General features: G+C 34.5%; 2 protein-coding genes across 2 annotated transcripts; one reads left to right on the forward strand and one right to left on the reverse strand.

Moving 5' to 3' along the window:
• Nucleotides 1-3,597: 3,597 nt before the first annotated feature.
• Nucleotides 3,598-8,945, reverse strand: LOC142533944 (exonuclease 1). The gene is made up of 14 exons (XM_075640882.1): nucleotides 8,336-8,945; nucleotides 7,951-8,070; nucleotides 7,332-7,455; nucleotides 7,041-7,178; nucleotides 6,677-6,886; nucleotides 6,420-6,595; nucleotides 6,253-6,325; nucleotides 6,051-6,174; nucleotides 5,828-5,937; nucleotides 5,635-5,689; nucleotides 4,646-5,562; nucleotides 4,496-4,526; nucleotides 3,996-4,290; nucleotides 3,598-3,922 (listed from the first exon to the last, which is right to left on the reverse strand). Exons 1-13 carry the CDS (start codon nucleotides 8,494-8,496, stop codon nucleotides 4,073-4,075), a joined length of 2,457 nt encoding a protein of 818 aa, XP_075496997.1. The 5' UTR covers nucleotides 8,497-8,945; the 3' UTR covers nucleotides 3,598-3,922; nucleotides 3,996-4,072.
• A 2,902-nt stretch (nucleotides 8,946-11,847) lies between these two features.
• On the forward strand, nucleotides 11,848-14,188 carry LOC142533953 (bidirectional sugar transporter SWEET2a-like). Its single transcript, XM_075640889.1, has 6 exons — nucleotides 11,848-12,081; nucleotides 12,408-12,444; nucleotides 12,532-12,748; nucleotides 12,836-12,994; nucleotides 13,087-13,206; nucleotides 13,690-14,188. The coding sequence occupies exons 1-6, from the start codon at nucleotides 12,021-12,023 to the stop codon at nucleotides 13,807-13,809; spliced, it is 714 nt and encodes a 237-aa protein (XP_075497004.1). The 5' UTR covers nucleotides 11,848-12,020; the 3' UTR covers nucleotides 13,810-14,188.
• Nucleotides 14,189-17,249: the final 3,061 nt, after the last annotated feature.

A 17,249-nucleotide genomic window follows, 5' to 3' on the forward strand; every position in this document is an offset into this window, starting at 1 on the left:
CTAAGAAACATGGGAGAAAAAGCAGGGATTATGTGGAATAGAGTCAAGTCAATATTCCCTTCTAGTACTGAAATTCAGGCTAACGGTGATTATGGATTGAAGTCTGTAACCTCACAGTGTGTGTTTGGTTCTTTCAAATATGAATTTGGATTCGGATTTGAAATTGATTTGAAAATTCAAGTATTTGAAATTTCATTTGGTGTTTGGTTTAAAATTTAAAAATGATATTTACAAATCAATTTCTCTGTTTGGAAAAAAAAAGATTCGAATTTGGAATTTTAAAATTTTAATAAACTACTTTTAGAAATCATCTAAACATAAATAACCCAAAAAGTTTAGAAATTAATAATTCATCTCTATTATTTGTGTAAGTAAATTCAAAAATAAATTATTATTATTAATCATAGTGCACATAAAATGATAATTAAAAAATCATCAAATAAATTCAAAATATGAAAATTTAAATCCAGAAAAATTATCAATAAAGAAACCAAAACAATTTAAAACATCAATAAATTCATCAACAAATCTAATGCATAATCAAATTCATATTTTATCCTAAGATGAGTTGTTCATTTTCCAATTCAACCAGCGAAGACGAGTATGACGTGAATCGATCCCCAAGAAAAAATCAGTTGTAGTTGGATTTGACATAAGATAATCACTTGCTGCAAAAACGAAATCTTCATCTACTCCATTAAGTTTTGTCAGTTCAATATATACCTCTTCACATCGGCGCTTGCTCTGTTCATCACCTTAGCCATTTGTGAGATTGTGTTATTCAAAGTGTCAAATCTCTCATTCATTTAATCAAATTTTGACACTTTTTTCTTGCCAACTTTAGAATTATTATTTGTGGACGATGAATGAGGAACAAATGTTTGTTGAACACTCTCCTCCGCAAAATCATCCAAAATTTCTAAATGTATATATTGCTCGGCTACCAACCGTCGATCTCTTCTATTCTTGAAGATTTTCCATAGCTCGGCTCTTTCCCCTCTCTTGCCCAACGACGTGTCTTCTCTTTTCCAGTTTCTGCTCCTTTTCCAGTAGCTCTATCCTTTTCAAATATTTCTCGAAGCACAGGAAAATAAGAAATTGCAATATTTCGGACATGTTTAGATTAAGGATAAACCTAATTACATTATAATTATATTTTAAGATAATAACAATTTAAAAAAATACAAACAATTAAAAATGAACACAATAACAATGCATACCTTGATTAATGTATCTCAAACCTCCTTTGGTACTTTAATTTGTTTCGTAATGTCATTTCAACCAAACCCATTACCTCATTTGAAGACTTCCAAAGCAATGGTCATCTTACTTTCCAAAGTTTTTAATCTATTTTGCATGTTATCTTTATTTACTTTCATAGTGAATTTGGAATTAATAGCTTCGATAGCAGCATTGTACGCAGCTTTTGGAGGCATATATTGTCTCCAACTTCGTCCAAAGCATACGAGCATGTGTCTCGTTAGAGATGTGATTATACACGCTGTCGTCGACAAATTGTCGGATGTACCCACAGACTTGCTCGTGCTCGAACTTCTATTCAGCATTTGATTTATCATTTGGTTTAAACTCGCTGAACACCAGTAGGTGTATCTTGGTGACAAATAAAAGATCTTTCATCTTATTTTTCAAAGTTGATCATTATAGCCATCAAGGCTAATTATCTTGTTTGTGCGTACCTCCATCTTTTGTGAATGCTACCAACGAATAATCGTCAAAGCCTGAACACAAAATAACCACTTCCCTAATATTGTCTAGAAAGCATTTTCTGATGTGGAATATCAGACTAAGCTGCAACCACAGAGCATACGAGGACTTCCTATGGTATTTGAGAACCTCGCTCTGATACTAGTTGTTGGGATATCAATGAAATAAACGAGGTAACATCGCAGCGGAACATCATAAGTAATATCAACAATGAAGAAGATGAACACCAATATTTATAGTGATTTACCACAAGATTGGGCTACGTCCACTCTAAACCTCTCAAGCAGATCACTTCTTTATTAGTAACAAAGAAGACAAGAGAATTGAAAAAACAAAGTATTTCACTTAAAACACTTTGATTTTAACACTCACTAAGTTATATTCCACGAAAATAATGAGGATGATTCCAATCCAGCTGCCTTTTACAATTCTTAGCTGGATTCAACAAACAATACTGCAGGGACAAGGAAAAAGCGGAAGAGCACAGCGATCAATAACAAGTTCGTTCCTGTTAGAATACCTGGAAACTACTCATGGCTCGCCGAGTTGGACCATGATGACGGCGAAATGGTGCCGCCGCACGTGATCGTAGCGCGGCGTGTGGCCCGGAAGATGATGACATCTTCCGTTTGCACCGGAAACAAAGGACAGAATATGAGTGAAGTCCTGAACTCAATTCTCCGGATGACTGGGTTTCTTGAAACGTAGAAGAAAAAAAATCAGTTACTTGATGATTTTGTATTATTATTTTGACGAATTTTTCATATTATTTATATCTTTATTGTTTGATCTTGTAGACATCCCAAGCCATACGTGCTCATTCTTTGTCAAGTTAATTGCTGTAATTACATTTTAGAGTGTCTTCAATATATGAGTTTTAGCTTACATTGCCATTTGAAAATTGGTACTTGAAGAAATATGAACTTGCTTAGAGTTTTCTTTACTAGATTTGATTGCTTAATATCATACTCACACATTCACATTCACATTCACACACATTTATACATACATGTATTGTTTGGTGATGTTGATAAGATAAATATGAACTGACCAACAATCGATCTACAAATCAAACATCATACAATAAATTATTACACTGCATAAACTTCTTATATCTGTCAATTTTTTATCACTCGTATTACACATTTATATCATTTTATCATCTCACTCCACCAGACAAGCAATGCAATCCGTGTTAGATATCAACCGTGGGAAATTTACACACCTTTTAATGTAAATTAATGTAAGATGTTTGAATCTGATTTGAATTCTGTAGGACTCACTATTTATGAAGATACATTCGCAACCTTTCAACAATTAACGACTCCAAGCTCAACTAGTATTAAAAATAAATATGAAAAGATAATTTCATGAATCATACCTACACAAGATATACTGATTGAAAATTTGTTCTATTTGTTTGGAAAAAAGTTTTTTTTTATTTATTTTGGATAAAGAAAAAAATTTTCTTGCACCACAAATTTGCTTATAAATAAATGTTATCTTTTCTGAATTACTAATTTAGATGAAAACTTTAAACAAATTTTTCAGACATATATTTCGTTCACTAGCATGCATTATACATAAGAACAATGAAAAAATAAAGTAAGCTAGCAATAAATATTACTCACATCTCAATGGAGCTCACTCTTTATACATAATCTCCTTTCTCAGACAAAGAACTTTGGTTGTGCAAAAATTCATTCAAAAAAAATTTGGCTTAACGAGGATGTATTAGTGTTTATGCTTATATTTGAATTAGGAAATAGATACCAAGGCGTGAGTTAAATTGGCATTGCTTAAATCCAAAAAATTAACATGAATTAATTGTCTGCTGCAATATTTATCATAAAATTAATATGGTCTAAAATGTTGAAGATATGTAGAACAATAGCAACATCGGGGAAAACTTTGCATAACAAGCGTGTTTTTCGCTGCGCTTCTAAGCGTTACAGTCAGTTAATAACACGATTTAGTGTCCGTTAGAAGCAATCTCATCACTATAATTACTCAGGAGGCTAAAACTTCTTGAGAGCCTATATGTCAGGTCAAGGCAACAGATTTTCTTTGATTAACCAGACAAGAAGGTTATATAAATGAAATTCAAGAAACCAGAATGGTAACGTTGTTGGACTCACAATAAGCTGAGGATGCTCAGGACTTAAGAATTGAAAAGGCATTGATGCCGAGCTGGAATCTGAAATGAAGAATAGGTCACATTATTGTTACAATAAAGAAAGTAAAAACCTGGATATGCCGGGAGAACTCACAATGATGATTGACCAAGGGATGGTGAATTCTGGCAAAGCGTCTATACTTTTAGGTGCAGATATCAGCAAGTGTTTTGTTATCTTTTTACGCGATTGTTCTTTATATCTTTCAGAGGGGCACGAAGACCACTGGCACGAGCGCCAGAAGGATTGTAACTAAATGATGATATTACTGAGATGAATCTTTCCATAGATTTCTCAGATATATCAGAGTAGCGGCTCAAATGGGTAATGTCACTGCTGAACTTCCCTTCTTCCGCTTGTGTTTCTTCATCCAAATCAGACGTACAGGTACCTAAACAGAATGGTGTTGGTACCAGACTCAGCAGATGTTTGAAACTTAATTAGAATGCAATCACAGAAAAGAATATTAAATGAGAATAGATTTCAATGAATGATTTATGAAAGGTCAAATTTGATGGGCAAATACATATAAACTCCATCTGAGAACTCAGAAAGGGAGATTAATGAGAAATCACAAGTATGTCAGGGCTACGTACCAGTTGTCGAAGTCTTATTGGTCACATTGTCCTGAATTAAATGAGAATCGAAGCAGATTAAGGTAGAAACCAAAAACCCCAAAACAGAAAATAACCGTACTCCACACTTCCCAATGAAACTCAATTTAAAAACAAAGAGAAAAAACTCACTATTTGAATGTTGGTTTGAATAACCTTTCTTTTCTTTGCTTCACGTTCAGAGGAATTATAACCTGAAGGGGTTTCAAGAATGTTGTTAAATGTCTCAAGAGAGACATTATCTCTGATTACCAAGTCCTGAAACACAAGGTTCTCTTTATACTTAGAGTAAGAGATCTTCCCTCTGCTTCTTATGACATCCACAGTTGTTTTGAAATCACCTGCATCTGAGACAAACCCACATGTATCCGGAGCATGCTCTGTTACGGCCTTTTTTCCCTCACAATTAACATCTTCTTTGATGTTTTTGTGCTGGAAGTAGGAGCTTACAATAACCCTTTTCTCCTCTTTTATGCATTTTTTGTTAATATCCTCAACCTTGTCTGCATCATTATTGTCAATGTCGATTTTGCCACAGTTGTTTTCCTTTCTAGGATTTTTCAGAAAATAGGGACTCCTCACAATCACTTTTTTATCCCCTGATGTTGCCTGCCCATATTCTCCATCTGCGTCAAGATCCCTGTAATCATTAGCAACAGCTTTTTCTCTCTCATAATTAGCATTTTCCTTTGTGTTTTGTTGCTGGAAATAAGAACTTCTTAGGGTAACTTTTCTCTCCTCTTTTTTGCATTTTCCGGCTAGCACAAAAGAGAGAGGTTTATACGCATAATTGGAAAGAATATCCTCAAAGTTTTTATCACCATTATGATGAAGGTTAATTTCATTTTCCTTGTCGCTTTCCTTCTTGGACTTCTTCGAAAAATAAGAACTCCTTACAATCACGTTCTTGTTCCCTGATCTTGTCTGCTCGCCTTCTTGAACCGAGTCAAGGTCCTTGTGCAATGAGATACAAGGTTTACACAATGAATTTTGTAGCTCAGTTATTGGTGTAATGTTAGTGTGATTCACAACTCTTCCATTCCGTAGACCTATGTGCATAAACAATTAATGATTCATGGTCAGAGCTTGGCTTTGTAGCAATATATATAACACATCCCTACCATGGTCCAGTGACTCCGGAAACTTTGAATTTTCAGCATCTACACCACATTTTACCTGAAAATAGGTAATGCAGTTAAAAATAATAATGATCTCTTCAATAGTGGCTTGATATGCAGCTCACAAGCAAGCCTGATGGTTAAAATTGAGGAATCAAGCAGGCATGTATGAGTTGCTCACAGGATTAGAACTGACCTCATTGTGCTCCTCAAGGTGAGGGCCAGAAATTTCATAGTTTCCATTTGGATGATTAGATGTGATTCGAGGGGCCCTAAATTCCCGCTTTGCCTCCATGGAAGCAAAACCTTGATATCATATTGAGGAAAAAAAGCAAAAGTTCTGGGGATCTAATCTTTTAAACATGAGAACAGCAATAGAAAATTGAAATATGAATTAACTAATATTTGTATATGGATACAGAAGTAATTAGTGAGGAGGTTTTTCTGCACGGGCAAATCAAGCTTTTTCCTTTCTCCATCAGGCTTGAAATTCTTGAGTAGGTAAGTTCCATGCATTACTCTTTCAGCAGCACCACATTCTTGCTATTTTCGAAAAAGAGAAGATTCTAAGGAAACATCTGATATAAAATGTATTTATACTCAAAGAAACCATTGTTATACCTGGATTGGCTCCTTAGTAAAAGGATCAAGGTCACCAAGCGCTATACCTTTAACAACATGCTGAGGTAATGATGTGAGCATAGTTAAGGCGCACTTCAATAAATTATAGATACGTGCACTTTGTGGGATTATTTGAAAAACTTAAAACACTCATCGGTTAAGGATATGGACCCAAGAAATCTAGATCGTCACCAATACGATAAGCTGGCTCAGATAAATGTACGATGTCCTCAGTAACAGGATCATAAACTCGTTGATGCTTAAAGGTCATAATTGCTTTCTTGAAAGATTCTTCATAAAGAGGAGTTACCTCAACACAATTGTACTTCAAGTGCTTGATTACCTGCATCAAAAACAAATCATTAATCCACTAAACTTCAATGAGAATAATCTGAAATGATACCCCAAAAATAATGTTAATCACCTTTTCATGACATTTAAACCTCTTCATCAACATGTGAGCTTTTTTAAGACCCATTCCAGGCAGAGACTGCAAATAGTCGCAACCACTTAAAATGCACATCTCAAGTAGCATCATTTGGGTGAACCCCCTTAAATCTAGTTCTTTGTTTTGTCCTAGCAAGGTATTCTTGAACTCAACACCATGACCAAATTTATCCATTTTGTATATTATCTGCAAGTACAAATGACTTCACAGCTAAATATTTCAAGTGAAAAATGGTGGACTTCATAGCTAAATATTTCAAGTGAAAAATGGTAACTGAAAGGATGACTTCATATCTCATCTTTGAATTATGACATGTTACAAGTAAATTCGGTAAACTCACTCTGGGACAACCAAAGGCTATTAAGTCTGAGTCTTCGGTTATAACTGCCTCAACCTGCTTGCTGAGTGCTAGAAACGTCATTTGGGCATCTGCCTCATAGGGAGCCACAACATAAGCCACATTGTTCTCTTTTAAAACCTGTCGGAAACAAATTAATAAAAGCACATACTTTGTTGCCACAAAACTTCGAGAACCAATGAAGCCTTTAACCTTATTCATATTATCATATAGCTTATCATGTCATCTTCAGACACTCAATTAAATGATTTTGCCGTCATTACCATATCCTACCTGGATGAGATCATGGGCAACTGAAGGCGATATATCAACAGCCTTCTGGTAGCATTCATAAGCAGCGCTCAGATTTCCACTTGACTCATGCTCCATGGCACGAGCTAGGTTTTCCTTCCTAGATCTACAAATATAACCTACGCAATCAGTGGGGATAACATTTAATTGTTGTATCTATTCCTGAATTAAATCATCAATTGAGGAATGCCAGCAAGCATCTTCATTCTCAAATTAAATCATCAATTGAGGTCAAAGGGTACAAAAATCACAGGAAGTGTCAAACATCATGTATGTTCATATCTTTAATAACGAAATTAAAGCGGTGTTTCCAAAAGCCTATAATAAACAAGCTAACAACCTGACTCTGCAGAACAAGTGGTAAGCAGAAATTCATATAAGCTCAACACACTCGCATAAGTAGCTCTAATTAACAAAAAAGGATTAAATAATGAAATTTCGCCAGCTGAAACTGAGTCTGCCCGCCGATGGTTTGCCTTAAATATGACCATTTAGAAGAATGAAAATCATGCATTGCAAACGCCGTGTGGTGTAAGGAAAATATTGAAAAGACATACTTCCGATGCACTAAACGAAGGTAAATATGGCAAAAATATAATACCTTGCCCGTTTGATCTCTTGCTCACTCTTCATTGGTAAATGACCCCCATCAAATACGAGGATTGGTTTAACTCCATAATGACGTAACATATTCACTCTATGCATGCAGTAGTCAATGTGCCTGAAATCCGAGATTGAAGCAGCGTTATGTTCTTTTTCAAACTTTACTTCGCCAGAATGAAGCGTAGAAATTAAAAACAACTGGTAACCCGCAATTTTTTTTACCAAATGATGAATTGACAGACAACCATGTTATTTTATACGAAAACTAAGAATCTTGAATAAATAAATAAAAACTAAGAATCTTGGCCAAAATTTGAATCCAAAACCACGGAAGTATAAATTACACGCTGCTAAAACCAAATAGGCAATGGCAAGGGGTTTACTTGGAGGTGGATTGACCTTTGCAGAGGTCAGTGCTGCAAGAAAGGGCACCCTTGTGGAGCCAAGAATACGTGTCGACGGCAACAAAACATCCCTCGAGTTCTTTTACGTGAATCGGCATCATTATCGATTTTAACAGGGGCAGCAGCCCTTGTATCCCCATATTCAGACCCTGGTTATTCAAGAAAACTGAAAAAAGTTCTTCTTTCTTGGTTCCAGCGAAACTGAGTCGGGTTTCTTGAGAGAACAGAGACCCTAATCTTGGAATTTTAGCGCCAAGAATCGGGTTGCCCCGGTCTTCTCAAATTCATCTCTTGATTATATTCAAGACTTTAAGAAAATCGAAAAGGATCTTTCTGGGACTTGGTAAAACAAAGTCGGGTTTCTTGAGAGAACCGAAACCCTAATCTTCGAATGCTGGCACCAAAATCTTGGAATTCTTATCGGTAAACCTCGACATCTACAATTAGGAGAGAAGAGGAGGGAATATGGTCATTGGCGGGAAGACTGACGAAATTTGGAATTGGTAGTGACGGTGGTACAGCATAGTAATTTCTCAGATTGTTCAGGGAGAATTTGGGAAATGCATAAGCTGGTGTGTCTCCATTCTCGAGTCTTTCGAACCAAACCAAGACGTCTAGTTTGTATCGATTTTCCGGTATTCACAGTTTTAAGTCCAAACTGATTAGATTAATATAAAAAAACATTATATAATAAATTTTAATATGATTTTTATTAGACGTTGAAATATTTTATTTGATTTTTAATTTCTAATATTTACTGATGGAAAATTTATTTATTGCAAATTGAAACTCAAATAAAAGTAACTACAGTACTTAGTTTTTGTTTTGAAAAACACTTTCAAAAAAAAATTAGTATTTTATAACTGGAATAGGTCTCTTATGAGACGGTCTCACGAATTTTTATCTTTGAGATGAGTCAACTTTATCGATATTCACAATAAAAAGTAATACTTTTAGCATAAAAAGTAATACTTTTTCAACCTTGACCCAAATAAGATATCTGTCTCACAAAATACGACACCCTTGAGACCGTTTCACACAAGTTTTTGCCTTATAATTGAACAAAATTTAAAGTGTGTATTTGAATAAGATTTTGTTAAAACGTTTTGAAAATTATTTTTAAAAAAATGTTATTTGTACAAACGGAAACATAATTTAGTTGTTTTTATAAGTTGCAAAATTATCTATTATGCATAAGTATTTAAATTTATGGTATTTCACTTTATAATTATTATAGGTTGTGATTGGATGAAGTAATTTGGATTTCAGACTTTTATTAAATTTTTTGTTTAGATGAACATAGAAATTTAAAGTGGATTTTATTCATTAATTAGAAATATGTTTTTTGGCTAAAAAATTTGAGAATTTCAAATCATAAAAAGTGTACTCTATTATTCTTCATATATTATGAAATTAAAACAAGTATTATGATTACAAAAATAATTGTGTTCAATTTAAAATAAATACTTTTAAATTTTATTTATTTTAATTTATTTTGATAAAATAGTAATTTTATATATATAAATGAACATTCAACAAAATATTTATATATTTTTAATATATATATATATATATATATATATATAATATTAAACTTCATAAGATAAAAATACCAAGTCTATCAAATGATCAAATAGTTATATTTTCATGTAAAACCATCAAATTTATTGATGATTGACGTACAAAATACTTTTCGAACAATCAATCTATAATAAAATAAAAATTCTATCAACACATATCAGTCAAAAATATATAGAAACACATTTTCAATGTGCAACAAATACTAATAAAACAAGGTTCGTGTCTTATTGATTTAGATAGACAAGAATATTTATATAAATAAACATCCAACAAAATATTAATATTTTTCTCACAAATTAAACATATAAAAAAATTTATAGTACTTAACCTCTTAAACTAAAAATATCAAACTCAAATTCAATAACAGTTACGAGTTGTTACACCCGAACATCAACAGATAAATGTCTTCTGATATTCGACTTATTAGTTTATGAACAACATTTTAGAATATTCATGAGTTGGTTTTTCTGCATTCTTCTTGTTTGCCACAAACTCTTGAAAAGATGTGGCAATCATGCCAATCTCAACCAAATCAATTATTATTATTATTATTATTATTATTTTGCTTTATATCTCTCATTGGACATTGAATCCAATAAGTCCGAATGTCGTGATCGTTCATGTGTGGAGTTTACCTCATTTTCTTCGTTCTCCTCCATCCCATTGGCACCTTCTTCAAAGGTTTCAATATATCACCAACATGAATAGAAAGGTCGAGTTTCCATCGTTTAGTCATCAAGTCCATGAATAATTGATGCTCCCCTTTTCATCTTTCATGTCATAAAAGAAATATTTCTAATTTATTTTTAAAATCCCGAGGATGATTTTTTTTAACTTTGTGCTACATTTTCTTCCTACTTTATTCAGATTTAGGTATCTTAAATGACCGCAGGCACCTGGTGCGGTGTTTGTACCTAGACTGACTGTCCTTGTTGTGTGACTTGCAAACTTCCGACAAGTAATGCCAGGGGCCGCTAACAATCCGCCAATGTCACCTCGGATATACGAACCCTTTCATTTTTTATTTCAAAATCTCGACCCTTGATGTACATATCATCAAATTTTGATGTTTTCTATCTTTTACATAGGTTTGGTTTTTGGAGTGTATTTCGAATAAACTGTTTAATGAAAATTAGTGGTGAAATTCATTGGACAAATAAATGGATTTAGAAAATCACAAATTCATTAGACATCCAAGCAGCTATAGGGAATTTGAGTGTGGATCTCAAATCCAAATCAATCGATACGTTAGATCATCAAATAAAATATTCACAAGACCTCTACCAATTATCTATTACTACTTTTCCAAATTACAAAATCTCATTTACTAATTCACTATGAAAATCGATAAAATATCGTTTGGTTGAAACTTTTAATCTGCACTTGGATGAAAGGATTTTATTTGAAATGAGATATTTGAATCCAGCGTGAATTTCAAATTTATCGTAATTATCATTGCATTTACATAAATTTACAAAAAATGAAAGCGGAGGTGAATTTTGAAATCTATTTAAAATAAATTTATTTAAACAATTAAATAGATAATGGATACGTTCAAATCTTCTCATCAAAACACAACCATACATAAAATTGAATCGAACCGTAGTTGACCAAAGTTGGATACTTCGAGGGTCAAGCAAATTGCAAGTTGGATATTTCGAGGGTTAGATTAGATATTTTTCAAAAGAGTAATTAATGTCCAAAATCCATGTGAAAATTAGTAATTAAAAAAGTAAAATCCATGTGACATCGAACCCACTCGAATTTGATGACTATCTATAAGAACGCAATCACACTCAGCCGACAGTGTCTCCTTCACTTCACGTATATGATTGGACAGATAATATTTGCTGGCCTGTCTCGACATATGCACCCTGCAAATTATATTCATAAACAAATTGTTTTACACGTAACCCACATGTCAATCAATGTATAATCTCTTTCAAATAGTTTGCAGCACGTTTTTAAAATTATAATCAAGAATCAACGACGATTGGAATGATTGAGCCTGATTTGTTGAAGGATATTGTTGACCTTTAGAGCAGAGGAATTCTTTTCGAAGTTTTTTGAGATTGAGTGACTCATGTCTGAAGGGGAATTGTCATCGGTTTACTCAGTTTGCAGCGATGCAGCTGGAGTTGCAGGTTACTGCTTTAATCCATTCAAATGCTTCTCAGTGTGCTTTTGCTGATGGGTTTCCCTGATTTTTCGGTTATGTTCTCGAAGTCTTGATTGAATCGGTGAAAATGGGTTGGAAAATTATCGTGTCTTTATTTGGAATTTTCAGGTCAATTTTATGTAAAACTCAGAAGCAATACATGTAGCCAGAAATACTTGGCTTTGCGAAGCTTTTGTTGCCATTTTACAACACCGTAATTTAGTAGTCGACTGGGAAATGCGTTTCAACTTTTGGTAGCATTGGATCTTTGGCTAAATCGACTGATCGCTCAGTATTTGCATGTCTTTACAGGGAACCTCCTTGCTTTTGTGCTGTTTCTGTCGCCCATGTAAGCGCATGTGCCCCCTTCTTCTTTCGCTAAACCAAAATTTGTTCTTCTGTGATCGATACATTTATTTTATTTATATTTTATCAGACCAACATTCAGAAGAATCATCAAAAACCGATCGACAGAAGAATTTTCGGGATTGCCTTACATCTATGCCCTGTTAAACTGCTTGATATGCCTCTGGTATGGCATGCCTATTGTATCCTCGGGCATAATCTTAATAGCCACTGTCAATTCGGTCGGAGCTCTTTTTCAGTTGACTTATGTCGCCATTTTCATTAGATTTGCACACAAAGAAAATAAGGTGGTTTTTTAATTTCGAACCTGTAATATTCATTACCCTTCAATGTATTTTGATCGACCCTTTGACCCGAGGCTGTAATTTTCACAGGCGAGGATGCTGGGATTGTTGCTCGCTGTTTTTTCTATATTTGGGATCATAGCTTTGTTGAGTATACGGGTTTTTGAACCGCCTAATAGACAGCTTTTTGTTGGATATTTGTCCGTCTTTTCTCTCATATCCATGTTTGCTTCGCCTCTTTTCATAATAGTAAGTTCACCACAGAACTAAAGACCTGCAGTACTTGATTGAACTGGTTTTTTCCTTATGTTCTAACTTGTTGACTTGTATGTTCTATGTAGAATATGGTGATTAGGACAAGAAGCGTCGAATATATGCCGTTTTATCTCTCTCTTGCAACGTTCTTGATGAGCATTTCTTTCTTTGCTTATGGATTGTTAAAGCATGATCCATTCATCTATGTAAGATTCTGACCTGATCTTTCAAATGGCTACATTCCTGTATAAGTTCATCGACTGATGGGTATGACAGGAAAGCTCTTATTTCTACCACTTTGGTTGCTTCATGAGTTTTTTTTATAATCTTTGCCAAGATGGACCTTAAAAATTCCACGAGGGAACTACTCAGCTCGTACAATTTCGAAAACATTAAGTGGTTGGCTTCTCTGACTTCTCAGTCAGCATACTACTCAGGGATAAATCCAATATGAAGCATGAGAGAGATCGTCACCTTAAATAAACTTTTTTCGACATTTTGTGTATGATTTTTCCAAAACTACGATTTTGTACCCTTTCCCCCCCTGAATCAGGAGTTAATGTCCCACCTTGCCATTTCTTCTACCCTTTCTTGAATTCAGGGATCTTCCCCTAATGCTTCTGGCAATTAACTTTATCGAGAATCATCATTTATTTGTGTTTTTCTGTTGCCTGCTCTGTTAAAACCAGGTTCCTAATGGGGCAGGAGCAGTTCTGGGGGCAATACAGCTAGTGTTATACTTCTATTACTGCAGAGGTTCCGAGGATGCGTCTAGAAGGCCTTTGCTCGAAAATCACAGAGTGGTTTAGAAACTTCAAGGTTGTATTTGGATGGATGGATTTGAGGTTAATTAGCGATTTCAAATACATAATAGCAAATCCATTAGTTGGATTGACAAAATCATTTGATAATGAATTTCAAATATCAAATACTTGTTTTTTTCAGTCATTAGGTGGATTTCAAAATCACACTAGAACGAGTCATTTCAAATCCTCCATTCAAATACCTTCAAATCCAAATCCTCCAATCCAAACGTAGAGGCTTGTATATTTGTTAATTCTTTTCCCATTTGAACGTCGTTTGTTGTGTAATTCAATTCCATGTGTTTTGTTAGAAATCCTCGGGAATTCATCAATAAAAGTTCCATAAATTGATTGGTTGATTTCAATGCTTGTGTAAAAAAATAAATACCAAATTATTTAAATTTATGAAAGAAAACTTGCTCAGCGAAGAAGAATTTAATTTTCTCGAAGTAGAAAATATTTTATGCACAAAAGACCGAGTGCCGGGTATTTTAATTAAAGTATCTGATGCACATGTTTTTTTTTCCATGACTTGCTTAACTGAAATAGCAAACGAAACTCTGTTGTACTAAAAATGGTGAGATGACTTCGATCAAGTGAATGCAGAAATTTTCTTCTACTGGAAAACTTGACGTTGGTCTTCGGGTACTACTCAAAGGCCAACATCCACTGTCCATGTTTTGCCACATGGAACTGATCAATATGGGCAGCAGATGGGTACCTACCGGATTATTCCATCCTACCCATGCAGGCAGTTTTCATAAAGTTTTTTATTGGAATTTTCTTCATGATTATGGTTGTTGCATCCTAAGCATCATTCCTTCATTTTTTTTTTTTTTTTTGGATTGGAGTGCATATTGTAACCCACTGTCTAATCTGATTTCGGGATACTCGGTACATCTAATATCCTTAATTTCTTGGGACGTCTGGAGTGCTTGTGCTTATTTTGTGATCCATGCAACTTAATTTTCCGACAAGACAAAAAATGAATTCTGGCATCAACGAACCATTGACGCCTGCTAAGTGTAACAAGGCTAAGCCAGCCATATCTATTAATGTCAATTGGGAAAAGGGGGCAGTATGGATCATGATATCACAACGCACTGCCGTAGCATTTCAAGAGAGTTGATGTACGATCATTTTATCGACGCAAAACCTTAAAAGGTAAGTGGTTTCATATGGATTTTGTCGAAAATCTTGCGATTGATATCCCTCGTTTTTCCTCGATTAGCCGAGATTCTCTTATTTTGTTTTGGTGTGCACATATCGCATGCACACACATTGTTTTGCGGTAATATTGTTAATAGTGCCAAATGGTGAGCTTCGAGAACCCTGCAAGTCATGCAGTTGGAGCCTGCAGAAATCACGAAAGAAAAAAGAGATTTTTAGAGATCTCCATTTAGTTTCAACTTTCAAGTTTCTGTTTATCCATTGTAACTCAAAATCGGGCAGCTTTTGTACATTTTAACAAGGATTTCATTTGTAGCCTCCAAGTAACAATATTATGAGGAATCCTACTGAAGTTCATGATCATTAAAAGTCAAAGATTCAAACTGCCTTGCTCACTTGGAAGAATTTATTTTTGAAAAATTAGAATATCACAGTCAAATACTTTTGTGGTTTCACTAAATATGTTTAGGAACAAGAAAGGCTATAATATCTCAAATAAGATATAATGGAAAAATTTATGTGCTCGAACAAACCTGAGCAGCTTCATGAGCAGCATTCTTCGTCCATAGAGAAATTTTCACATGCCTAGCTCTGACATTGACAACTGCTCCTCCACATATCTCATCTCCATAATCAAATTCCTCGCCAATCATTGCTAGCAACTGGAAAGAAAACACGTGGGAAATTAAAATTATGATATCATATTTGACACAATTTTGAAAAAGAGAAAAAAGAACAGTATTTCATACAAGTTAAAGAAACGAATACAGTAAATCAAAAAGAGACTAGAACATACCGTATAGAGCCAAGGAGTGTCAGATTTAACACTGGAAAAGCTCGCAGTCCACTTCCCTCCGTTGGCACAAACAGGATCCTCCCATTTTGGCTCAATTATATTTTTGAAACAATGAAGTCTGCTCCAACCACCAACTTACTAGGATGATGTATATTGTTGTAAACGCTGCAAGCCAAGCAAAGTAAATTAATGCCGTATACACGTGACAAAACATGCAATGATAACAGAAGTTCGACAACTTGGAATCCAAAATCCGCATCAGTCTTCGGTTAGAAAGCCACTACTCATCAGCATAAAATGAAAGGAGAAATAACATAAATAAAATCCTGCCATAGCAAACGCATTCAAAACCATTTTTCTGGCCATGACAGAAGAAACGGTCACTGCCATTTTCAGGAAAAAAAAAAAAAAAGGAACACAGACACTAAGAGGCGATGCGACAACAAAGCTAGTCACTGTGTCAGTTCCCAATTGTTAAAGCAAAATAGACATTAAAACTCAAGAGAAAATAGTCCATAGCATTCCCTGTAGCGATCTCTACAATCCAAAAGGGAGAAAACACAACAAAACACACACACAGGTACCCTTTCCAGAAGATTGAGCATCCGAGCCTTAAAATTCAAGATGGCTACATCCCCATATATCGGGCAGGAAACTTGAATTCCCACACATCTTCTGTTACAAGTTACAGGGTTCACTATCAATTATCAACTATCCACTATGGGTAACAGCCATTCCTGATTCCAGAGTGTTAAAATTCTTCGTGTGCATAGGAATTGTTACATATATAGCTTGAACTATATGATAGAGTTAGTTAGTCAACATGACAGCTGTACAATAGCAGTTAAGAACTCTTGTTAGACTTAAGTTCCATATACGGAAGTTCATCTTCTTTTTCTTTCAATTTTTTTTCTGTAAAAAACTCTCCTTGAGATATTATCTCCATCAATGGAGATTTACGATGATTCGAATTGAATCTTAACAGGAATCAAGAATTACAAAATTAAACTTTTGACCGTCAATTGAAAATTTCGAAAACAAATTAGCAACAAATTCCGGCATTGTCTAGACCCTGAATTTTTTTTCTTTAGTTTTTGGTGCATGATAAAGAAAGATCCATTTTTGGTTTTCATACCCGATTAAACATAAAAAAAAATCCACAGATACCCACAGAGACAGAACAAGCTTCGCATCTTCTGAACCCTAGCTCACTTGATATGCCAGCTCGTGAACCAGCAACAGATAACAGCCCCAAATAATAAGCCTACATGTGGCAAAATTATATAAAACATCACGACCTTCTTACCTACAATTTTGGTCAAAAAACATATGTCCAAATCTTAACATGATCCGTCACGCGGCAGGGACGGGGTTGCTCGACATTGGCGTTGCTCTCAAATTTACATTCGAAAACAACAAGTCTCGGAAGTACTAAAATCAGAAATCAGTCTTTTATTCATAATACTGAACATTTCATTGT

This window comes from Primulina tabacum, chromosome 2, assembly GCF_025594145.1.
Source record: "Primulina tabacum isolate GXHZ01 chromosome 2, ASM2559414v2, whole genome shotgun sequence".
Classification (NCBI taxonomy): Eukaryota; Viridiplantae; Streptophyta; class Magnoliopsida; order Lamiales; family Gesneriaceae; genus Primulina; species Primulina tabacum.